Below are 25,807 nucleotides of genomic sequence, written 5' to 3' on the forward strand. Positions count from 1 at the left end.
AATGCAGGTGAATTTCATTAATTGAATTTGAGAAGATCAAGATGAGCAAAAGCAAGGTAAACAACAATAATAATAGAATCGAATCCTAAAAACGAAGTTATAATAATACAATTAGAATTTTTTTTTCTAAAACCTTTTTATACAGCAGCAGTTCACCATTCCCTTTTTATCGAGTGGACTCCCTCGGTCTGTAACAGAAGAAGGGAAACAGTAAGTAAACAAAACAGTATTATACCGGTAAATTAGCCTTTTAGCGTAATAATTGGCGAGTTCAGAGTTGGGACGGTAGAAAGCATCCTTAAAGGATTGCGATCGGGTGGGATAGATGTCACCAACCGATTTTTGAAGGATAGCAGTGAGGTATGTGAACAAGTCAATTTAATAATTATTCTGGAAGGTGCGCACATACACCATACACACAGCGTTCACAGGTTAGTTAAATAATCTGATTGTATGGAGTACCTACAGGAATGGAACGAGTTGACACGAAGTCATCCAGTCAGACAAACGGCAAGCAAAAGGGCTCCCTGTTATTACAGTGCCGCTCATGTTGTACACTGACGATACAAGTTGGAACAGAAGTCGAAAGTGGACAATCGGGCCCTTCTTTTAGCAGGTGAGGATGTTTGTACGCATTCCCAATGCTATAATTATTGTGATTTGTATGTAAGACTGCCAAAAAAGCAAAACAGAGCCTCAACAACATTCACCTTATTACTTGCTCCAACCAAAGTGCCATGTAAGGAATTGGCAGAGGGCTTCATACACAACCTAATACAATTGGAAGAGGGTGTGGTGATGTACGATGCGCATCTAAAGACCAATGTTCTTGTCAGAGCCCCAGTGATCCTGATAATTGGAGACAATCCCCGACACTCTGAGATCTTATCACACATGGGGAGTATAGCCAACAAATTCTGAAGGATGTGCATGGTGAGTGTTGATTAAGCAATAGAATAACATGTCTTCAGTGTGACAAAACAACGACCCCAGCTATTGTCGGGAGGCTGAGAACAAAGGAGACACAAATATCCCTCATCACAATGGCAGATGAAAAAAGAAAGAGAACTCCTGCAAACAAAATACGATGATGTGTACAATCTACTATTCCAACTATCGGTGGACTTGTACAGGTAAAAGTGATTGAAATGCACATAATTTCAATACACACGCATTATTGTTTGTTCTCTTAACAGAAGCATTCAGGGATCTGATGGAGAAGTTAACTGCTAGACAGAAACAAGAGGTGTCAGCCTTAATTGACCAGTTCCCACGCTCAGGCCTGGACATCCACATTAACGGCAGCATGCATGACGAGATATCACCAGTCATGCGTGGGAAGGGACTTCAAGGCTCTTGCTCAAATAGCTCCGTTTGTGCTTCGGCAATATTTGAGCGATGGAAAAAGAGAAATATGGCTGCACCTCTCAAAGGTACACCTAAATTACTGTGTAACGCAGTTAATTGACACTAAATGACATTAGGTTTTTAAAGGAGCGTACTCTCATACGTAGTACAACAACCACCTCCATTGAAAAACTGAGCACATCGTGTCTACAATCTCACAAGCCTCACATGCTCAATAAGCCGAAGTTTAATATTTTACTACACCTATAGCAGAGAATGTAAAACATTTTGGGCCCCCTCTGTGTTTAACGCTGAGAGGTGAGTATTATAGCTGATTCAGCAACATTGAATCACAGATGTGAAAGCTACAACGGTATCATGAGGAAACAGAATCTCCACAGTAATAGACGGGCGTAAAGTCATGACATTACAAATTGATTTGCCACACTGGAACAGCTCCACACTACCTGTGTCAAGGAGGTGTTGATCCAAACGACAGCACAGTGAGGTAATAATAATCATACCCACGCAGAGTTGTTAAATACTAAACAGATTTGGCAAGGGACTCATACACCTTATAAAACAACTATCTCTACGCCCCACATTCTTTTTTGGGAATGCCAGGACATGATAGTCAGAAGGACATAGTCCAACATGGTGCACCAAGAAAGGGGTCAACATCAATACTTTCAAGACATTGCTCTTAGATTTACAAGCAAAGGGTATCCTTTAATGACCTGGAGCTACACCTGCACACCGGCATTATGCCTCTCGGCCAGGCACGAATGCATGGTACAATGGTTCTCACCAACATGCATGGTCCAGACAGAAATCATACAGCCATACAAGGCTGTTTACGCACAGGAGGTGGGGGTGATAGACGTGGGAAATTATATCTCTTTCCAAAGACATGATTGTGTAAGATAGCACAACAAAATGCATGCATCACTGTCAGAGCTAGCTTTAGGATGTTGAGATATGCAGACTCATCTATAACCACAGTGTCTGTATTTTGCTTTCCTAAGTGTGGTGAAGATCAATGTATAATTGAAATTAAATTACGATGGGAAAACTTTTACCTTTTCACATATTTAAAACGCTTTCATGAAATCCAAACAGGTTTGGATAGGCTAACAAGCGTGATTGTTCAACAATTCTACAACCCTGCACTTCGACCACCTGACGATAATCTCATGACACTGTCGTCCACACATTTACCTGCATCTTATTTCTAGCATGGAAGATTGGTGGCATGTTTCTGTCGAGACGGCACGCAAGAGGCACCGATTTTGGTCCAGTGACTGATCCCTACTAGAAGTCAGAATGAACAACATTGCAACACACTACATAGCCAGATTAAGTGTTTTGTAAGCCAAGGAATCCCATTTGATAATCACCTTCATGTGCATCACATTACCGGTTATGTCGTTTGCCAGAGGGAAGATGAGGGGCATTTGTTCAAGGTAATTGCCAGCCTTATACTAAAACGCACTACTCTTTTTTTCATTTTTATAGAATAGGAAATATCCTAAGGCAAGGGCGTATGCCTGGTGTTGGTATGGAAAGGTTTTTGGAGGCACTGAAAGACAAGGAAGCTGGGTTAACATATATAGCTGTGCAACAGTGAACTCCTGCAATTGATATCAACTACATGAATGAATCATACATTAGCATGAATATGCAAATAATAAACTACTTACATAGTATAGGAAACAGCATGCTATTGGGCTCTAGAGCTAGATGGATTTTAGGGAGATTTAAGATTTTACCGTCCAAGGGCTTATAAAGAGAAGAGGGCATGCAACTCAGGCTATTCTCAGAATCAGCACTTTATGTAGGAGTTAACCAAGGGGGAACTGGTTGAGGCAGGGACGTGGTTTGGCCAATCATGCGCACTGGCATTAGCTACCTCGTACATCAGAACATTGTTATAGTACACATGCGCATTGGCTACATCGTGTGCTTACTGTGCATGCCCGGTAAGTATCCAAGCGATTCCATGGGGCTCTTGAACGGTCACAACAGACCTTACCACGGCTACGGTGACCACCGTGGCAGCAGGCACGTCTACAACAACCCCATCTGGCTTGGGGAGCAGCAACAGCTACCATGCTGTGTGGAGGCTCTCTGGATGCTAAACTGATATCGCACAACGGGGTAATGCAACCAAGGGGAAAACATTGTGTGTATATATCAAGGGTCTAGGACCCGGCTTCATGTGTGAAAATGGCTTGTTTTGACTGGAATGACGGCAAATGTTCCTCTCCATACTGTCGGTTCAAACATGCTTGTGCTCATAACTAAGCCCGTCAGGAATGGAACCTGAGTGTGGTGTTGTTACTCATGTTGAATTGACATTAAATATTATGACATTAAATATTATGATGGTATGGTGGGTACTGGTCGTTGGTTGGTTGAGTAATCCTCCGGCAACAAAGCCGCGATGAGAACTTATAACAAGAGTTGAGCATGCAAGTGGTGGACCACGTGGTAGTACCTCGATAACAAACCGCCATGCAGTGATGTGTTTGTAATCGAGGCTTATAATTCAGGGTATACAGTTCTATTGTTTTGTTATGGACTTCCTGGCTCCTTTGGTTTCTCCATTCTGACGAGTTAATGCACCGCTGACTACCCTATAGTCGTACAGCTTGTCAGGCTCAGTACAGTCGGACATACAGTACCCTAAACTCCACTTTACCACACTGGTGTTCTGCAAAGCGCAACCGGTCCATAATTTAGTTATAATTATCCAAACAGTCATGTATAGTGAGTGGAGACGAACCCAGAATCAGCTTGTCTCCATGTCTCCACTGCTTGTGTGTGTGTGTCCATGCAGAAAGCAAATTCCAACAAATTCGTGAACGTGAGCAAGTCCCTCAAGTTTTGCGCTGGGCCAGTCACAACAGAGGGTCCCAACTGGAACAACCTGCTCAAGAGAAACTTGCTCCTGGCTTACATGAATAAGCTCGGACGTCGTTTAGATTGAGGGCAGGCTCGCAAAGCTACACACTTTCGAGTCTGCCCTCAAATATTTTTTAGAGCCAACGAAGAGGATGAGAAGATCTACCAAACCTCAGTCCGCAGTCGGAGACCATCAACCAGTGGAGGACCCATATGGAGGAAGGACAAGGCCAGAAAACGCGCCACGTGCCTCATGGAGCAGTCCAGCGACGGGGTGGAGCTCTAATAGAGTGTCCCAAGATGTGGGAGATGTTTAGGAATGTTGCCCATGGCGCATTAACACAAATTCTCCATTCCGATCTGCCCAGGTGGCGTATATAGGATCAATGCACAGACATGCTAGTTAAGTACATCAGTCAGTATAGTAATACATATCATGTCGCCTGCATGGACAACTCAGGACGGCAGAGTACGACCAACTCAACAAATAGCAGGGTTATCACAAACGCAACAAGTGGCCGAGTAACTCAATAAACGGCAGGGCGGTATGGCAAACTCAAACTAATGGCACCGCAGGGTATATGACAAACCTTGGCTGGTCGCCACCCATCACAACAAGGCACCTCCCCATAGCAGAGCCACATTACAATGCTCATGCACGCACTGCAGGTATCTCACCAGGATCAATGCCCCCCTCTAGCCTGCTCAATACCCCCTCTCAATTCTGGCTACACCCCTGCAAGCGGGTGGACATCTCGATTGGTGTGCACAGTGCGTGTCCGTATCTATGTGAGTGTACATATATAGCCTCGTTCCATATGCATGGAAGTAACGAATCTTGTAATTAAATGGGCAAGAAAGGAATATAAATCAATTCCAGCCGTGGATCCATGAACCTAAAGAATTTGATGACATGATTAGACGTAATCTGCCTATTAGATCTCGGCAAGGACAATTCCACTGAGCAGATACCAAGCCATCCGAAGTGCAGCCATCGGCTGCTGCTCACCACTCCATCCTGCCAACAGGCTGCAATGGGGCCTTTGACATAATTATAGCCCCAGGAGTTCCCTCGCTCAAACGCTCCATGGTGGAGTGGGTATAAATATGTTGATTTAGGAGACCTCCCACCGGCAAGAGGGCTGAGTAAACTACTCTCTACATTATAGCATAAAATGTAATGGAAGGTAAAGTTTTCCGTACACTGGTTTTGTCAGGCCGTTTCATTTGTTCAAAAAGGCATCCTAGTAGAGACTGGTCCAGAATCATGCAGCTTGTCCCCACGTATCCACTGCTTGTGTGTGTGTGTAAGGCTTCGGCCGGGTATGTGTTAATCTCACTGTGTACTCGTGGCAGAGACAGCCTCTGTTCACTCCCAAAGGCTTCGGCCTGAAGGCACTGTTCTCTCTGATGTTCACCGGCCCTGAAGGCTTCGGCCGGGCATGTGTTCGTGTTCATCCCAGCTGAAGAAGGCTTCGGCCTCGCAGCTGAGTCCCCTGTCCATGCACTCATGGCAGGGGCAGGCTCTGTTCACTCCCAAAGGCTTCGGCCTGAAGGCACGATAGTCAATATAATAAGAAATCCGTACATTAATGTTTACCTTTATCTAAGCTAAGCAGAGCAATTGAACCCATGCAGTATAAGCAAATGGATCATTCAGAGTGGACAAAGATAATCCAGGACGACACCCTGCATGGCACCAGAATAAAAACAGAGGAGAATTCATCATTCGGGTTTTATTATTTTGTTTGTTCCTCCTACTCCAGGCTGCTGTCAAGGGAGGTGTAAGTATTGATGCTTCTAAGACTACCAAAGAGAGTGCTGACGTTCGTCCCAACTGGTTGACACTGCTAACTGTTGGTTTTTAATTAGTAGGAGCTCTAACAATCAGTGTTTTGACTTCCCTAGCTCTCCACCTCTTCTCACTATCCTTATTTGTGTCAACTTGAAACATGATTATTTATAAATTCTATGGGTACCACAGATATAGCAAGCTGATCTCTTTCGATGTATCGATCTTTCTCAGAGCTTTCTGTGTCCAGATGGTCTGTGACGTAAAACTAATAAATTTGGCTACATTCCTCAGTGCCACGGAATCCCTGCAATAGTGACCAGATGTTGTTCCCTCTCTCTGAAAAGTAAGTAGGGCTGGTGAGACTAAGATGATATTCAAATTCCCACAGCCCACAGCTACTATCTCTACAGTAGTATTAGCCATACCAACAGCAGATTTATCAAGAGACAATGAAGTTTCCGTGTATTTGTCGTTGCCAGAAAACCAGACGCTAAATGAACAGTATTATATCACTATAACAGATGCCATTAGAGGGGTATTTAAAAGCAAATTGTGGAGGATGGGAAAATGTTTATCGACGCTTGGAGGTTCGAAACGTGCGCCTAGGTGACAGCTCCCCAACGGAAATTTTGAAAGAACAGGACGATTCTCTTGCCGCCGTTGGAGGACTGCTGTGCCAGAAAATTCAGTGACACACTCATTTACTGTCACACAAGCCAATGGAAACGGAAAGTATGTCTCCTCGAAATTCACCCGAGGATGAATACCTTTTAGACAATCTAATTCATTTGTGTGTCAGAGTATCACTGCACTATCTTTTAACAGAATAGTCTATACTTCTATCTTGCAACTTTAAATATAATAATATGAATGTTGCGGCAGAGCAAAAGGAAGAGAAGAGGAGAAGATGAATTATAGTTCATTCTGTTTTAGTATAGATATCCCACTGCTCGGTTACCTTTAACATAAAAGATTTCGTGGCCATGGGCAGATCGGAGGAAGGGGAAAACCCTGATCGTAACAAAGACATATTACGTTTGTGTGGGAAGATGGGAGACTTTATACTGAACTAAATTACAATGATGTCGCTTCGATAAAATAAAACAGCACACGTACTGTCATCATTTTATTGCTATACAACAGAATTAGCATTTAGCACATAATAAAAGAAAAAAGAACCTCCATAACCTAACAGAACAGGTATAAAAGCACTAAGTTTATGTGCCATCTTGTTTTGTGCTCCCTGTTCTGTTTCTTTGTAGAATTAATTAGAGAAGAAGAAATAATAATCATGCCATAAAACACAATTGATAAGCTGAGCAGAGAAGTGAAAGTCTTGTCTGACTGTGACCTAGCTCTCTCTATTATCTGGTGTGGAATAGGAAAAGGTGGCTGAATTTGTTGTGATAATCATGGCTGACCGCATTGGGGCCAAACCATGTAAGTATGTTATCATCCATTAGCAATTTTTCGTAAAGTGTTGCTCCTGAATGGTTGTGTTAGAGGAAGAAAATTTACTGTAAAGTTTGAGAACAAGTCACTCCGTTTTTACCCACAGTATCTGACACTGTTTATTGGTGTTATGAGCAACACAATAACATAAAGTAGACTTCGAGCTCTGTCGAGAGTTTATTTTTATTGGTCGGGTAGCTGCTGCATGCTGCTTCCAACAGTCATGTATAATATAGCAAAAAACAATAACGTGCATCCCCATAACACCACCCAATTATATTGAAATATTTTTTCCAAAGTAATCACTCGTGGGTTTCTTTTCAAGGATTCTCCGAGAGTTCCGGAAAGACAACGTGTGTGGAAATGATTGAGGAGGTAAGGCGTCAATCTATATAATATCCCCACAAAGAAGACACAGTTAGTGTGTGGAACGCAGTATTCTCCCGAGTGACAAGACAAGTGCTGAAAAATAATCCGTTAAATTCTGGTTAGAAACACAAAATGTGGTGGGTGGGCATAATAAAACTCCATCTTGAACAAAGAAAATAATAGTAAAAGCAAATAATAGTAAAAGAAAAAATAGTAAAAGCGTATAATTGTTGTAATCATTTCTGTATAATTCCACACATTTTTTACTTGCGGTGGGTGGACACCAATAAGACTCCATCCCCTCAAGATGATCTTGAATAAAGAAATATTAAAAGCCCATACTTGCCAGGTTGTAATAACGTTGTATTTTGGTTGTCATTCTGTACAACTGATATTGCGTTGTGGCTGCTCATTCTGTTTACTACTTTGCAGTGTCACTGTCTATCTAGTAAAAGACAGAACTTCTATGCATGCTGTTAACTCTTATTAATCTTTGTGATCAGAAGTTTAGCTAACTCAGACTACTATATATATAGAAATATAGATCTGACACATCGAAGTATCTCTTTGTGAGGTGGATTGAGGAGGAGTCAGTACAGAGCGAGGTGTACTAATGACTCAGTCAGCCAATTCTGAATGAGTATCGAGTCTCTCTCCAAGCTCTCTTCTCAATCTCTAACTTTAAAATGATAGAGTAAGTATAACTACTGCAGCTAGCGTTTACATTTATTTTAATACCTTAGCATCCTAGCTAGCTTGTTTTACTTGTCATAAGTGTTGTTTTTTGCTTCCTCACCCCCAGAAAGATATTCGAACGTATTAAAGAGGGCCTAGTCATCCACGGGCAAACTTTAGCAAAAGGGCATACTGAGGGTCTCACAACCTTAGCAAAAGGTCATACTGAGGGTCTCACAACCTTGGGTACCTATGTCGGGGTAGGGATCATTGTCGGCGGATTATTTTTGACTATCGGGCTTGGAATGATCGCTTTCTCTGTCCACCATCATAGTAGGTGAATGTAATTTGTATTCCATTATGTGTACGTCTAGACTGTGATGTCCAATGTCAGTGTGTACTGTACCAAAGTGGAAATTGATAGTACTCATCAGCGGTAGATCCAAGGGCCTAGGGGTGATCCAAGGGAGCAATGGAACCTCCCTTTTGCTCAGAATGTTGGAATAGTCATTTACAGTATTAAAGATTACATAATTATTTTCACATGTACAGGTAGATTTCTATTTAGGTATTAAATTCTACTCAAGTTGTGAAATTCGTAGCGTTTCTAATTATTTGCAAGTTGGTTTTAATGAGCATTTTTCCAATTATATACACATTTTTGCAATTTTACTCCAGAAATAGCAGAACCGCAAAAATAAGATTTATATACACAACAGCATGTGGCTGGACACCTACGGTGTTAAGTGTAGTTGCCTAATGTGAAAGGCCAAGAGACAATATTCAAAGTTGATCATCAGCTGTTGCAACAGATGTGGTGGTATACGATCAAAGATCTAAGAACAAGTGCAACCCAATCGTGGTGCTTAAAGTTAGTGTACATGTTGTCTAGTGATTCTCTGTACCATATGTACGGTAATTTATCATTATATCAATTTTACCTTGTAGCTGAAATCTAGCCATGAAGCAAGTGTTATCTTCAGTGCTTATGCATGTAGTTCGTTACCGTGACTATCATAATAATTATTGCCTGTTAGCATGAGAAAGGCAGGAGATAAAGTGATCTGGGATATACAGTAGACTGCAATATAAAAAGGTTCGATGGAAAATTTGCTGCAGGTGTGTACCATTTATATACGTATCATACTGCGTCATTAATTTTAAGAAAGATCAACATGGACTGAGGGAACGAGACATTAAAGACAAAGATAAGCAAAATTACGAGGCTGTGCTTCGAATGTCCAGTAAAAGCGATCGGTACTGAAATAATACTGTCATGGTAAAGACTACTTTAAAGTCTACACACAAACACACTACCGTATACCTCGCATGGGTATGGCATAATAAGACTCCATCCCCTCAAGATGATCTTGAACAAAGAAGGATCATTTTGGGATAATTCCACACATTTGTACTTTCGGTGGGTGGGCAAAATAAGACTCCATCCCCTCAAGATGATCTTGAACAAAGAATAGTAAAAGCGTATAATTATTGTGGATCATTTCGGCATAATTCCACATGCGGTGGGTGGGCATAATAAAACTCCATCCCCTCAAGATGTACCTTTGCCCCGTCACAAAGACAATCTTAAACAAAGAAATAGAAATAGTAAATTATTATAGATCATTTTGCCACAAGTTTGTTACTTGCGGTCATGATGGACGTGAGAAAGAAAAAGTAAAGCCTTTTAATGTTGCCAGAGACGACAACAAATCTGTTGACCAATGGTTATATACCACTGGATCCATCGGGGAAGTACACCTTCACACCAGCAGACCCAGTAAAAACATCCACACCAAAGAAAGTCCAAGAACCAACACAAGAAGTCACTGTGCCAACTTTTAAAGGTAAGTGTTTAACTCAAACTCTTGTTCATAGTTAGTGTCATTGTGAACATTCCCCAGGATTCATATGCACGGTGCCAGGTTGTGGGATGACAGTCATGAAGCCGTAGAACCACCTGTATCAGGGGAAACGGCACTCCAATCTCTCTTGCGAAGCCAAGAAAGAGTACCTAACTTTAGTTCGAGCTGCAGATTCAATCAGTATACACAAGGCGGTTGTTGTCAAGGATGAGATGTAAGAGCATTACTGCTGTATTTCAAGTTGTGTATAATTATACTACCTAACTTTAGTTTTGAGTTTGAGAAAGAGCTTGAGAAAGAGCGGAGGTTTGATTTATCCGGGGGTGCACAATGACCAAAATAAGGAGAAATGGAACATAATTATATACACGTACAATTATCTGAAGGATAATATCGACTCTATGAAGGTGTGAAGGCTAATTTAATGTTGCACCATTACTTGGCTGCGAAGGAAGTGGGCAAACCTCATCTGCTTTACAGCAAGTCAATTCTTAATTATTATTTTGACTGTTTCGTACTTGAATTGAATTGTAAGCTTAATTAATTATGATAAAAGTTAACTATTATTGAAATGAGTGCATGTGAAGTACTAAAGTACATGCAGACTTGAAGGCAAAGACTCTGTTGATTATGATACTTTCATAGAGGTTAAACGTACTACGGCACCTCCTTAAACAATCACACCAAACGACTCTCAAATAGTAAAATAGTACTGTAAAGGTTCTTGACCATGAGTTTTTAAACTTGACAAAATGAAAATGAAGTACCAAATCAAAATTAGTCATGAGGCTAATGCTCAGTGCTGCAAAAATTATTGTCTCAGAGCAAACATAGAAAGTGCATTGCTGATACATGGCCAAAACATGGTGATTAATTCAGTTCCTAGGCTTTCAAATGTGGCCTCTTCGGGAATATCCAGGCCCGTATGAGTACACTGGAGTATGCAATTTATTGGTTGAGAATTATCCTATTCTCGGAGACTGCCAAGGAAATATTAAGTCAGTTTGATAACAAATAGTGATTGGAGTTAGATTTTACTTTAAAGTGGGGATAAAAAAAGTACTTTACAACAAAGTGGCACTTTGTGACTCATGTAGAAGTACAAACGGAGATCACGACAAATAGTGCGTAGCTTGTACGTTGTCTGTTGATCCATAGGCCTGAAGCTTTGAAGAAAGGTCATGCAGAAGCCTCCATATATATTTTACTCACAGGAATCGGCAAGCATTTTTAGCTGTGACAGGTATCCTTTGTGCATGTGCTCATATCTATTATCATGCAGTTTTATGCCTTCAATATTCACTGTAATTCCAACTATAATACAACTGGTATTATTTAATTAATATAGAGGGTGCAGCTATTCCGTGAAAATTAAATCCGTGAAAACCGCTATATACAGTACTCGATGGATGTGATTTGTTGTGGTTTAATACACAATCAATCCGGCAGGATTGCCATGATAATTAAGCATGCATTTTTGAGGGTTATAACATTCCTCCACAAAAATGTATGCAAACGCAATATCATACACGTAGCATTAACGAACTGGTTTTACACTATAATTAGAAATCCTAGAGGAACTTCCTGAAGCTATATACAGAGCTATTAAAGATAGGGACACTGCTGACATTGTTGGTGTACCCTGTGTATTGACAGTACTTTTTTCAGCAGCTATTAAGTATGGAGATAGAGCCAAACAAGGCTGCCACTGATACCCTTTGGATCCAGTGATTATAATTCCACTGTGGCTATACTCAGATCAAATGTAAATGTTATGCTTTGGCCTAGGCCACAAACCACAATGCTGAAATGTGTTGAAAAAACTACACCTTCAATTTGATAGAGAGATTGTGCAAGCAATAAATGCAGCACTTGAATCCTCTACAACAGATTAATTTATGACACTTATTACAGTTTTGTATCCAACCTACCAGAGACATATATCAGAGCACATATTGATTCCCAAACTCTGCCAAAAAGATTAATAAAAGCACTTACTGCAGTCTATGATGAAGCTAATAAAACATCAATAGATTCAGGAGCTTTAACTTGTGTCACCAGTATTGAATATCACTCTGGTAGTAGTGGATCAGCAGCTCTAAAGAAAATGAAGTGAAAAGTGAAAGCAGATACAAGTATAGGAAGGTTGAAGAAATTGAAGTTGAGATAGTTACGTCATCTAAGTGATTTGCTAATGAAACAAATGATGACCTCATTCCAACTTATGGTCTAGGTGCCATTGTCTTATTGACGGTATAAGATGCCTCCACCAATTGCAAGCATCCAATTAAGTGGCAATGATGATATAGCTAAATTCCTTGATGAATATGAAGGCAAACAAAAAGGAGGCAGACAGAGAGGTGAAAGAACACCATCATATGCAAAAAAATATGAAGATGTGTATAAAAAGTTTATAGCTGTTCCCTGCCTAAAGAATCTACTTGATGGAGACCAGTTAGTTCGGACATCCCTGTCAAGGATGATGCAAAGAAAAAGGCTAGTTGGATCATCACATCTACATTTCGCTGTTATAGCTAAGGGACAACACCACTACACACTAAGAAATCTGATATTGTAGTGCTATAAATTTGTAGATGGAGCTACCTAGATCAGTGGCTCAAAGTGGCCAATGGGTTTTTAGGGCAAAGTATTAACATAACAGCCACAGACAATTTAATAGTGGGATCAAAGTGGCCAACTGACACTCTACCATGATAGCCTCGAATCCAGGCCGATTAAAATACCGTATAGCTGGTAATTTTCGTGGGGCAAAATAATCGTGGTTTTCGTGGTTGGAGGTCTGACCACGAATATTTTACCCACGAATGAAGCGACCTTGCCTACCTTTACCTACAATCCAAGCTCCAACCACGAAAATATTATCCACAAAATGTCTCAACCACGAATATTTTGTCCCCCGAAAATTACCCGCTATACGGTACATATTTTAATCGGCCTGTTCTCGAGGCTAGTACCATTGCATGCATGGGAACTATAATAAATTATGGGTGTGGCAGTGGCAGGTGACCCTGTCGGTAGCCTCGATTCAAGGCCGAGCTAACCCAAGTACAAAGATAGAAAAAAGGGGATTCCCCAGAATAAACTAACGCATGCACACTATCACTGCACCATGCATGCAATAGGTGCTAGGCCATATTTTAATAGGCGTGGAATCTAGGCTACCCTGTCAGCCATTGCACTATACTTGACAATGTTTGATCGGTCCGGCTGCACCAAAAATGTCTCCTTGTCTCCCAAACCTGTGTGGGAGATCGAGAGCTCGAGGCTATTCACATTCATGTACATGTATCTATGTCTACATAAATGTTACCGCTGTCGCGCTGAGATACTTTAGAATTAATGGGGGGGCCTAAATTGGCCGAGGGGGGGGGGGGGGCTGTTATGTCGTACTCAACAACTGATATGATAGGAACAAAGGTATAAGTATGTACAAGACAAAAGGCAGTGGAGCAGAGGCTCCCATACACAAAGAGTCGCCTGGAGCAGGCCCCTATAGCTAGGCACAAAAGGAACAGAAAGAAACTAACGAACAGAAACCATATATAACAGAAAAGTACAGGAAGTAAAGTTAACCACAGGAAATGAGTTAACTACAGAGGGGTCCATGCCACCTAAAATGTTATGACACCAGATTAGCGGAGAGTGTACTGTATGTGTTGACTATATATATACAACATTAATGTTCAGGCCTTTATAATTTTGAAATAGTAAAATAGCGTTCTAAAGTGAGTCTTGAAAACATTTTGACCATCAGTAATGATTAGGTATATATATAAGAAGTGTTTTTTCATATCACTACTCTATACCTCCCAAAATAATTATCTCCGTAAACTACTTCTAAGATAGTGTCAGTGATAGAGTCACATAAAATTGGATAGCGTTATTCAATGAAGAGACGTTGCCATGAAGTATATCGCCAAACAAATCAGAGGTACTAAAGGAAGAAATCCATTCGCTCTCTCGTTGCTGCATAAGAGCCATATTCCCTTGAAGTGGATCATTGCCAACACAGGACGGGTTAGACAAAATACCACCTTGGTCTGTATACAGAGAAATAGCAGAAGGAGCACTCGGTAGATCTTGTGTGTCAATCCTGGTAGTTCCGAATCGTGTATCTCTCAAAACGTTAGGAACACCCCGTCTTGGAATGAAATGATTGTTCCAACTGATGATCATGCGATTCATACCTACCTCTGTAACACGCATGAGCACATTAGAAACCGCAAAAACTGTCACAGGGCAATCCATGTTTATTGCTGCTGTTTCTTGCATCTCCACAATGGCATGCTTGATGGGATATATTACTCTTCGATTTAATTCAACCGACATACGTTCGATTACATGATTGTTTGTTGAAGTTGTTTGAAAAGTTGGGAGGACCTCAGAGCAACCTCGAGTTTGCCTTAGCTTATCCTGTACGAAAAGTACCAAATAGAATTCTCGGCCATGGTCTACACGAACTTGGTCCCAAAACCCATTACTTAGGACTGCAGAACGGTACACATATGCATAAATCACGGAGTTATTTTTCTTGGGCATAACCGCAGATCCTACAATCATGCCTGAATAACCATCTCTAGCCATTACAGTACGCACGTCACTCCATACATAGCTAGCTTCTCATTTTGGTCTAGGTGTAATTTGTGACCAAAATATCTTGCTACATATATACTTGGGTTTCTCAATTCATATGCTGACATTTGTCGTGAAGAATGCCCATTTCTACTAATAACCGGCATTAAACGACGTAGCTTTCTCTCAGATATTCTTATTTTCTTACTCCCTTGAATATAACCTTTCAACATCTTCCTTCCGTAACTGTCTCCGACCTAAATCAGCACAGTATTACATAGGGTTTAGGACACTATAGGCTTTGCTTACCTCTCTAATTGACTCTCGAACAACATTTCGTTGTTCAGTTTTAGCTTCCTCTTTAATACCGTTATTTTTAACAAATCTCCTGACACTTCTCTCAGAGAGACCACCACGAAGAGGGTATTGGCACTTCAATTCTTGTGAGATTTCTTTGTATGTAAAACTTTCAAGAAGCATTCCCTTTACAGCGTCGATGCTGGTTATGGACTCCATTTATTATGTCTAGTACTAGTTGGGCGTGGCCCCACCCTGGACGCGAACGTACGTTCTACGTTCGCGTCCAGGGTGGGGCCACGCCCAACTAGTCTAGTACACAAAATTAATTTTGATGAACACGTGTTCTTGAGCATGCGCAGCAAAAATCAGTAGCCACGTGGTTCTAGTACTAGGATAGACTGAAAGTTTGTAGGTTGTCTTTATATATATTTCTACGTACAGCTCTTGATCATCTGGCATGGATTTTGTTAAACTGTCCTACGAAGGCCGTAATCTGAAAATGAGGCAATCCCAACTGACAATAATGAACATCGGAAAAGCTTTCAAGTTGATCCCCGATTCTCTCCTTTTGGTTTATGAGACAGGGACAGTGGCTCTACCTGATGTAGATGGACTGTTTGATGAAGAAGTTGACAGTAGTATCAAGTGGAGAGTGGATGGTGAGGAGGTTGCCTCAGGCCAGGGATCAGCCTCTACAACTGGGCTTGGCCTGTCCTCTAATGCTACTGTGTGCAGCTTTTATAGCAGCAAGACACCAGGAGTTAGCCAATGGAAACCACGCTCATTCCCACCAATTGCCTCTAAGAAAAAGGTAAGTAGATTCTAATAGCAAGCTAGCTAGTACCTTATTAAACGCATTGGAAACAGAAATCAACCGTCTATTTTACACAGGGGGTGTGGCTTGATTATGAAACCATTCCTTATAAACGATTAGGTCTAGTCGAGTCTCAAGATTTAGTAGCAATTTGTTCAAGAAGCCAAATGAAAATTCAAAGCATGCTCTAAATGCACTAAGTTTGATCAAAACTACACCTGAGTTATGGTAGCTAGCTTGTATTGTCTACTAATATGGCTCAGCTTGACTCTTATATTCATGGCCAACCAAGGGAAGAATAGGTTTGCTCACTGAAGTAGGTTGTTTATATTTATAGAATTCTTCTATAGAATAGAAGAGCAAGCTTCAAATTTTCTTTTGGCATCCTTATCATCAATATTACATAGGATTTTTAACTAATTAACCACTACACCATGCCACTGCATCCACTTGAAATGTGGTTTGAGGTGCCGTAAGTATGACATACTGTATAGCGGAAAATTTTCGTGGGATGCAAAATTTCGCGTTTTTCGATGGCAGAGTAGTTGACGCGAAAATTAAAACTGGGATAAACTCCCACGCACCGGTATTTCACATGCAAAGCTATTGATGGGTGTGGTTTACAGGCATTGAAACGCGAATACTAGAACCCACGAACATTTTTGCTAAGGGCTCTGGAGCCAAATAGTGAAAATGTTCACCTCCCTTTCAAATCCCTTTAATTTATGCTAGTACCAAGCACCAGATTTCTACCCAATGCTCTGCTATAACAATTTGTCGTTACTTCTGGTCCTATCATACAGCTACAGAGAGATGTGTCAAGTTGGATAAAGTCCATTGAACTTTGTACTCTCAAAGGGAGTAACCCTGTCATACTGACTGAATATCCAATTTCACTAGATGACAGCACTGCAAATGTTGAATATATCCAAGAGAAGCTGTCATCAGAAGCGTTTAATGGGGAGAAAGTTAAACTAATGAATGTCAAAAACATTGCAATTGCAGACACTGAAGCTACCAGAGGTTTGTACAATCATTGTAGGGATATAGGATTTTTAGCTGGGAGAGGGAAACGTTTAATTCAGGGGTCGTTCCCCGGAATATCTGTGGTGCAATTTGGGTTTTTGTGCGTTTCAAGCCATAAAACTTCCACTAGTATACTTTTTTTAACATAGATTTGTAGAAGATTTCTAGGAGGGATCCCAGGGCGCCCACCCCTCCTCTATGAAACCCTGGGAGCGTAGCATTTACTCATGATTAAATTTACTCATGATTGTGACTATAAAAAGTTACATGTACTTTTCGTGTAACTATTAAAATTAATGCAGGATTAAAGTACTGGAAGACAAGCAAAACGGTCAAGGCTATGTCGCAAAATCTCTACAATAGATTTCATGGTGTCCAGCAGGGGACCGAGCCTGGGCCTAGTCGTCAACTGTCAGTAGTGGCTGAGAATTACACACTCCGAACGCAATCTCCAGTGCATATCTCAGACTCTGAGAGTGATACAGTTGTGACCGTGAGGAAGAAGAGGAGATATAATATACCTTCACCACCATCTGAGTGTGAATCTATTACGGGTGAAAGTATGACTTCAAGAAAGTTAAATGAGATAATTACGAAACTAGACAACCTCAAAGACATGAATATAGCAGACGACAAGCAGCCACCTTATCAGCAGCTGGTTGACATCTTTACCTGCCTCATATGCGCTGATGTCATTACTGATTGAGTGAGCCGGTTGTACCTCCATGCTGCCGAAACGTGGTGTATTGTCGCGTGTGCCTTGACCACTGGCTCTCTACTGATGCTGTGTGCCCTCACTGCCGAGCTCCACTTCTCTCCATTGGGTGCTGCCAAACCCAGCCTATTATTCGGCCCCTGTTTGACTTATTGCGATTCCATTAACTTCTAAAACTGAACGTTAAATCTCAATATCATTTATGAGTAACTTATTGTTAGTGTATTAATTGTTATTAGCATGCACCCAGGGTGCAGTTATCAATGATAATCTTATTACAAATACTTTAGTGTCGAGGGAAAAAGTCACGATTATTTTGCTTGAAAACTCATAGTTGGTAATGATCGACCATGATTCTTGTTAAAAACGATTGATGCCAAAAGTTCAAGTCTGGCTGCAAGTCACCAGAGCCCGCCTAGCCTTACAGCTCTCTTCTCACTCTTGCAGCTACCAATAGCTAGAGGTCTAGTGCAGAGTTAACTACCACTTCATTGATCCTTGAGCAGCTGTAGCATGCAGTCCACACACACACACGCACACGCACACGCACACACACACACACACACACACACACACACACACACACACTACTATCTATTTATTTTGACTAATGCCTGAAGCTAATGCTAAGAACCAAAATTAGAGGTAATGATTGTCTTGTGCTTGCCACGTAGAAGAACCACGTATCAGCTACAATATAACCACAAAGCCTGGCCCAAACAACACAGCCTTAATGTTATAGTTTAAGCCTCTTTCAAGGTCAGAACTAGAATGACTTGTATTACAGCATAAGTCCTATATTTCATGTCAACATGACTTCAAATGTAAACATAGCTTACAATAATTATTCAACATGGCCCCAAGTGAATAACTCACAATAATTATTGAAGCTACCCAAATATAATAATAGGATAAAAAGGGATATATCATTAATCATTTGGAAAGGGTAGAACGAGCCAACTGCCATATTTTAAGGTGTAGCACATAGCCTATGTTCATCACATCCCACCAGCCTAGTATTACTCAATTTAGGCCACACCATCTCAACCACAATCAAATACAAAGAGCAACAACCAATCAAATCCTGCCCATGCATACTCAGTCATAGCTCACATGAACATCAGCTAGAAAACACATGGTAAAAAGTTCCTGATATCCCAGAAGAAAAATAAAGTAAGTTACTGTACTTTATTATAATCTGCAATCTAGACCCCAATTTACTAAAACATGACTTGTATGGTATACAAATATGATCCAAATGGATGCCAAAACTTTTAAGATAATGATCGACTTATGACATGCATGCGGTTGAGACCCGGATACAGGTGTCAACCCACACACTTTTACCATTATCCCCTACCATAATTATTAACATAATATACAGTACTAGTTTGACTTTCACTAAGTAAATACAGCGTCATGTGTGAACATTTTCCTTTTGTTTTTTGTGACACATTGGTTGATATGGGGAGAGTTGGCGCCATCAAAGATCTTTAACCCATCATATCTGATTCTCAAGGTCAGATCAACCAAACGTGCCCTCATGACTAGTTAGATCACCCTTTATAATTATACTATAATCACTATAATCACCATCATTCTTCATCTTACCAATAATTCATATTGATCACGAGCACTTATAATCTATATGTTACCTCACTGAAACTGTTACCTGTACATGTTACACTCAAAATACCATCAGATGCCGACCATATTTATTAAGGCTAAGTGAGCATTCCGTTTGAGCTAGTAACGCGAACAGTTGACACAATTTCTCCCACACAAATGATACTTTTTGTATACCCACACACCCACACACACACACCCACCCCCCCCCCACACACACACACACACACACACACAACCAATCGTATACCTCACTTGCGCATGCGCACCGAAGCATAAAGTCTTAAAGATTAATTATCAGCATGCATAATTATGCGCATGATCCAAACTTCCTGCAGCAGGCCTGGCCACTTTGATCCCACTAATGATAGTACTGATAGTTGCTGTTTCAGCTATTTTGTGTTGGCCACTTTGATCCCACTAATGAAAGCGCACTGACAGTGCTGTTTTGCCTATTTCGCATTGGCCACTTTGATCCCACTAATGAAAGCGCACTGACAGTGCTGTTTTGCCTATTTCGCGTTGGCCACTTTGAGCCACTGATCATTGGTTTAATTTACATTCATGTACTCCTGTTTTCATACACTGTTGATTATCACACAAAATGTGTGTAGAAACCAAAGTATAGCTTTCACATATATACAGTGTGTGAAAATTATGTGGTTTTATATCTTCCATCCCTCCTCTGGGGTTTGACGTAGAGCTTGTGCTTCCGACCTGCTTCGATAGCATGTAGATTTTAAAGCCAAGATGTCACAAAGCCTACTGATGCACGGAGAGTTTGGAAACTACTAACTCTGAATTAGAAAACATAAAAATTTGGGTAAAATGTAGAAAAGGATGGGATTTGTTGTGGTTTAATACACAATCAATCTGGCATCATCGATCAGTTTATGATCAAACATTAATGCCATAATAATTCTTATACATTATTATAGCGCTTTTAATAGCAATCATGGTCGACTCACTTGCATTCGGCATGCAAATATATAATGTATTGGTAGCTTCGTGTCACGTTGTAGATAACCAAGGCATCATCACCTGCGGGCGGTGTTTTCATTGGTGTGGGCAGTTGTTTATGTGCCGATTCTCGTCTATTTTTATCCAGCAAAACTGTTGTTTCAGAATAGCCACATCCTTTTGAAGGTGATAATGGAGCAACCACGCTGAATGATGTCCTGGAATTTTTCACTGGGGCATCTATATCGAGCAACCTCAAGATCACAGTCCTCAACAAAACACTGGATATCTCCTCTGCAACAGACATCTGTGCCTGGGGTTTGATGTAGAGCCTAGCCTTTCCTTTAACGACAACGCACTTTTCCCGACCCCCTCTGCGCGTGTGCAATGACACTTGTGCTTCCGACCTGTTTCGAAAACATGTAGATTTTAAAGCCAAGATGTCGCAAAGCCTACTGATGCACGGAGAGTTTGGAAACTGAATTAGAAAAATAAGGAATATGTAGAAAATAAAAATATTGTGGAAAGCTTTTTTGGTCGATGTGTGTTGTAAGAACGTTGTCATGAACTGTTCAGGTCAGCCCAGCGACCAAACATAAGATAGTACTCAATAGTACCCGGCGACCTGTTCAGATTAGCCCAGCGACCACCCCCCAGCAGCAACAGTACCCAGCTACTTGGCCCAGCGACCACATATGTGCAGATAGTTGGTACCCGGCTACCTATAAAGGCAGGTCCAGCAACTACTGGGTATTGAACCCGGCTCCTTATCATATAAACAAGTCATTGCGCGGGCGAAAGGGGTCTATGCGCCGCTGCAGCACGTGATTCTTCAGTCTAACGGCTTGGCGGATTGGAGAGATTTGGAGAAATTTGACACGGGAGTTCATCATACTATCATCACACTATCAACATCTATCAGCTCAATGGCCTTTGCACCACCTTTGGTTATGCCGCCGGCACCACCACCACCACGTCTGCCGAGGACCCAGCTGCAATACGGGTAGCCAAACAAATGCTTACCTCCCCACAGGTCCCATCCATAGCCTCCTTCTCATACCACCTGTACCCACCCACGATCCGGCAGGCCTCCACCTCCTGGCCTCAGTCGCGGTTCATGAGGCAGGTGAGCGCCCCTCCACACTACTGAGGCCGTTTAACCCGGCCAGGGTGGTCAAGAAAATTCTGAATTTAGAATTTGTCGACATAGCCGAAATCACAAGGGACGGCAACTGTGAGCCGGTCCCGGGGAGCAACACATGTCATCAGCATGTCCCCACATTTCCCAATGAACGGAAAGATACTCCCTTATGGCTCGCACCACGGTTCCCAGACAAAGCTCCTTAACTCTTTGCCTACATGGCAACAATCATCAGGGCTAAACGGAACTTCCAAGCAGGGTCCTGGGTCGCGTACGACAGACAGTACCGACGAGAGGCCCTGGCTAGGAGAGACCTCAACTGGTCTAGAACCAACTCCACACTGTATAATGAAGCCTTCACGGGCCTGGCAAAAACCATCCCACGCTGTGGTCACTGCATCAACTGGAATAAGCTACAACATTATTCAAAACTTTTGGGGAAAAGTTGTTGTATATTAGAAATCATTTTAGGTGAAAATTGGGCTCTCGGGTCCGAAAAGGAGACAACGAACCAAATCCACACATTCTTTGCCAGTTTTTTTTGCCCATCACAAAGTGTAAGATCGAAATGTTGTTTAATTGATGTATAATAATTATTTAAGTAATCCAGGAAATACCCCAGTTAATTCGAGCTTTATCCCAAAAGGAAATTATTTTGGGATGTCACACACAATGGCATAGATAAACTGGACCACACTGTCTTTGTACAAAGTACTCAGAGCTCTACAATAACTGCAAGGACTATCTCTATCTCTAAGTTGGTTGGCATGACTTTCTGCGCAATGTGGCATCTACACTACTGTAGACTACAGTAGAACGCCAGAGTGTTCGTATCACAGATGAGGAACAGGGGGCTGTGATTACCTCCCATGTGGGATGTGCGTGGTTGAACATCATGTCACTTGTTCCATTTCAAGTTTCATGACAGTCACATGTTGCATGACATAGCTAAGGTAGTGTATAAAAAAAAAAAACAGCAGTCAAGACTACTGAGCGAAATGGAATCAGCGAAAAGCAGTCATCCAATAACTCAAAAACAATTGACACCAACACCAAACTTATTAGCACCAATATTGAGGATGTGTGGCAGCCAGTTACACAGTATTTACACTGTAAAATCTAAGAAATTAAATAGCTCGACAACTGTCGCTAAAACATTATTGAAGAATTAGCATTTGTTGACTATTTAAGTATGGACCAGGAATTATAATATACAGTAGCCCTCATATAAAAGTTCCCGTTCCGTACCGTTCAATTTGCGTGCAACAGTTCGCGTAGAAACGGAATGAAAACGGAAGCCAGCTCATTAAAATTTTAATACGGTACGGAAATACCCGTTTTAATTCTGAAATAACGTTCGCACGTGTAGCTGCATGATTCGCTCCGTAGCTAGCTGGCTAGTGTTCCAAGAAATCAAGCTGGTGAACTGTTCTACTAAACAAAGAATCCTCATCCTTCACAGACAGCTACAGAATCCCTAAGAAGCAAGGTCAAGGCGAGCTAGATCTAGTTAGAATAATTACTGACATTCAGTTTGAACATTTATATTTATATTTTTAGCACTGTACATGTACATGAATTTGTTATTCTTCATTTGACATTATGTTTTAATGATACAGGACATTGTATACGATAGTGTATAATTTATAATGAAGTGTTCAACAAAAGTAATAGTACAATCAGATCATAATGTAGCTTTCCAGAGATCCGGTTGACTTGCTACTACCAACTTTCTTATCTTCTTCCAGCCTTGCATGTAAGTTCTGCAGTATTCCCAGTGCTATTTGTATGCCCCTGGATTACACTGGAGAAGTTAGTACATTTGTAGCTTGCTTAGTACGTACAGAATTAATAAAAATTATTATTGCTAACTCAGCAAATTCCACCCGTTTTTCTCCGTAGAACGGTGTACGTAATTACGGTGCATTTATGAACTACCGTTTAGTTAGCGTTTTCTGACTCCGTAAAAACAGAACGTTACGTGCAACTGAAACGCAACGGGAACTTTTATATGAGGGCTACTGTACTACGCCCTGCCCTGCGGACATTCCCCACAAACTACTAATTGTGTCCAGTAGTTTTCCCACATTCCTCACTTACCCAACTCGTTCTTCTCACGCAAAGCAGCTGGGAAAGCCAAAGGATAAGAAAACGGCAAATCATAGACATTGCTTCATGGGTGCAGCTTTACAGCATGACAATGTATACTGTATAGCGGGTAAGTTTCGTGGGGTAAAAAATTCGTTCAACTCGATTTTCGTGAGTAAAAATTTCGTTTAGTCTCGTTAGTCTCGTGGCTGCACGGCATTCCTACGTTCCGATAAGCCACGCCTACATTAAAATTTCGTGGAGGTCAGCCTGCCCACGAAAATAACGAATATTTTACCCCACGAAAATTACCCGCTATACGGTATGCTAATCCTGTCCTCTCAAAACACCCGCACGCTCTATGCGAACTAATCTCCTACCAACTATTTATTGTCAAGGCGGCCAGAACGTTCAATCCTGGCTATACGAGTTCAGGAAATGGGCCGCCGCTGCCAGGAGTGGTCCAGCATCAACACCCAGCTGCACTCCCTCGCCTTTATGGGACAAGGCAACTCCGTGTCATGGTGCCCAATCTGCCAGGTCGAAACCACACTTCTGACTGCCCACGCTATCCATCCCCACCGATCCCCTCCCCCACCACAGCCCATAAATCCACCAGTCCCCAAATGCCACAGACCAGCAGTGGACCATTGCACCAGTTTTAACGCAACTGACGGTAACTGCAAATTCGGCCCCTCCTGTCGCTACTCTCACAAGTGTGCCGCATCCACGGACACCCTGCTCCCCACTGCCTAAACAAAAGCCGCTAGTGGCTACTGCCCATACTATCTTAAATACTAATTTGCGTTTCCCACCATGCTTATTTCTCTTCAATACTTAATTCGCGCTTCACTATGCTTATTGCGCCAATTATACGTCACAATTCCTTAGGGGTAGGACATTCGTCCGATAGGCTATGACTGTTGGCTAGGCCACGTCTTTACCCCCAAGTACTTAATTAGGAGAGTATTAGAAACGCCTAATTACTATTCAATTAGCGGGGTTGCACTCCTCTAATTAATTAGAGGGGCTTCCTAACCCTAATTAACGGTCATTAGTCATGGTCCGGCTCACCCTGGCCATGACTGATGGAGTGTTGCGGTAATGGGCATACAGCGTAATTGTACTCTACGCAGTAGTGCCTAGTTACTGATAATTATTACTATTTGTATGTAGTGGTACATGGTATAGTGGTACCTAGTTGGCACATGGCTAGCATATATTCCTCAAAGTACGGACAATAACATATTGATTGTGATAATTATCACTAATGTGTTTCATCTACAAATGCCAGTAGGAAAGGCAATGAATAACATATATAGTTACCGTGAGTATCTGTGACGTAGGTCAGACAGAATGCTTTTTGTGTACAGTCTATTGGAGCAGAGATAAAGGAATAGAGGGATTGGCAACGGGATTAACTCACGCGATCATCTGGGTGTATTCCTTTCCTTCTTTTATCTGATTGGAGTTTGCTTTGCGTACTCTTCCAAATGAAGTACTCTATAATTATGTCTATTGTAATACCTCGGTTAAGGCGACACTTTTAATCGAAGCTAGGGTGTGGCTCGGCTCTCATTTACCAGGTCTAGCTAGTTATTTAGGACGCCGCAGTTGTCGCTACTTTTAGAGGTTAAAAAATTGTCTGAGCTCGAGGGTGTCGCATATTTAGAGGGTCGCCTTAAATCGAGGTCTTACGGTAGTCAATACATAGATCACTGTACCTGAGATCACAGAATGAAAGGAGTAGATCTAGTACATGTAGTAGCAGCAGTAGTGCAGTGCAGAATGCTGGGTCAGGTCTATAGCGAAAAATCTTTGGTCATACCATTATGTAGACCGTGTCTACGTACCTGCAGAGATTCTGCTGCAAGTCCAACTATAGATTAATGAAAGATCTATATGGTCCAACTTTCGATCCAGATCCTCTGCTTTCGATCATATCATGTCAGTACACTTGACAGCACGAGGCTGTATTGTGTGTTGCGCATGCGCGAACCGTGACATAAACATGGCGGTATTGTCTACATGTAGTCGAGCCTGATCATGAGAGGTCATCCGCCTCTTGAAATCGATTGCAAATCTGAGAATACATGGTTCAGATCTATGCAGGTTATAGTTGTTCTGAAAAACTGGT

The 25,807-nt window shown here is 41.5% G+C and overlaps 2 protein-coding genes and 1 long non-coding RNA gene across 7 annotated transcripts; 1 reads left to right on the plus strand and 2 right to left on the minus strand.

Annotated features, from left to right (window-relative positions):
- On the minus strand, window positions 1-25,670 carry LOC135341739 (uncharacterized). 5 transcript variants are annotated; one of them, XR_010396609.1, is made up of 5 exons: window positions 25,524-25,670; window positions 25,395-25,472; window positions 25,097-25,173; window positions 12,406-12,505; window positions 1-188 (listed from the first exon to the last, which is right to left on the minus strand). It is a non-coding gene; the product is annotated as an uncharacterized LOC135341739 (long non-coding RNA). The 5 variants fall into 5 exon arrangements; XR_010396606.1 differs by lacking the exon at window positions 12,406-12,505 and adding an exon at window positions 24,997-25,044; XR_010396607.1 differs by lacking the exons at window positions 1-188; window positions 12,406-12,505 and adding exons at window positions 18,107-23,386; window positions 24,997-25,044.
- LOC135341738 (uncharacterized) lies at window positions 12,515-15,541 on the minus strand. The gene is made up of 3 exons (XM_064538402.1): window positions 15,310-15,541; window positions 15,224-15,257; window positions 12,515-14,915 (listed from the first exon to the last, which is right to left on the minus strand). Exons 1-3 carry the CDS (start codon window positions 15,514-15,516, stop codon window positions 14,266-14,268), a joined length of 891 nt encoding a protein of 296 aa, XP_064394472.1. The 5' UTR covers window positions 15,517-15,541; the 3' UTR covers window positions 12,515-14,265.
- Window positions 15,628-18,141, plus strand: LOC135341737 (uncharacterized). Its single transcript, XM_064538401.1, has 3 exons — window positions 15,628-16,111; window positions 16,918-17,137; window positions 17,443-18,141. Exons 1-3 carry the CDS (start codon window positions 15,758-15,760, stop codon window positions 17,844-17,846), a joined length of 978 nt encoding a protein of 325 aa, XP_064394471.1. The 5' UTR covers window positions 15,628-15,757; the 3' UTR covers window positions 17,847-18,141.
- Window positions 25,671-25,807: the final 137 nt, after the last annotated feature.

The sequence above is a fragment of the Halichondria panicea genome, chromosome 9 (assembly GCF_963675165.1).
Source record: "Halichondria panicea chromosome 9, odHalPani1.1, whole genome shotgun sequence".
Lineage (NCBI taxonomy): Eukaryota > Metazoa > Porifera > Demospongiae > Suberitida > Halichondriidae > Halichondria > Halichondria panicea.

What these genes read in the sequence shown, in the direction of transcription:
- LOC135341737 (XM_064538401.1), top strand. Translation starts at nt 15,758, where the DNA reads ATGGATTTTGTTAAACTGTCCTACGAAGGCCGTAATCTGAAAATGAGG. An exon ending in CAATTGCCTCTAAGAAAAAG is followed by an intron (nt 16,112 to 16,917) that starts GTAAGTAGATTC and finishes CCTATCATACAG; the next exon opens with CTACAGAGAGATGTGTCAAG. An exon ending in AGACACTGAAGCTACCAGAG is followed by an intron (nt 17,138 to 17,442) that starts GTTTGTACAATC and finishes AAATTAATGCAG; the next exon opens with GATTAAAGTACTGGAAGACA.
- LOC135341738 (XM_064538402.1), bottom strand. Translation starts at nt 15,516, where the DNA reads ATGGAGTCCATAACCAGCATCGACGCTGTAAAGGGAATGCTTCTTGAA. An exon ending in TTCGAGAGTCAATTAGAGAG is followed by an intron (nt 15,258 to 15,309) that starts GTAAGCAAAGCC and finishes GTGCTGATTTAG; the next exon opens with GTCGGAGACAGTTACGGAAG. An exon ending in CGGAAGGAAGATGTTGAAAG is followed by an intron (nt 14,916 to 15,223) that starts GTTATATTCAAG and finishes ACCGTTCTGCAG; the next exon opens with TCCTAAGTAATGGGTTTTGG.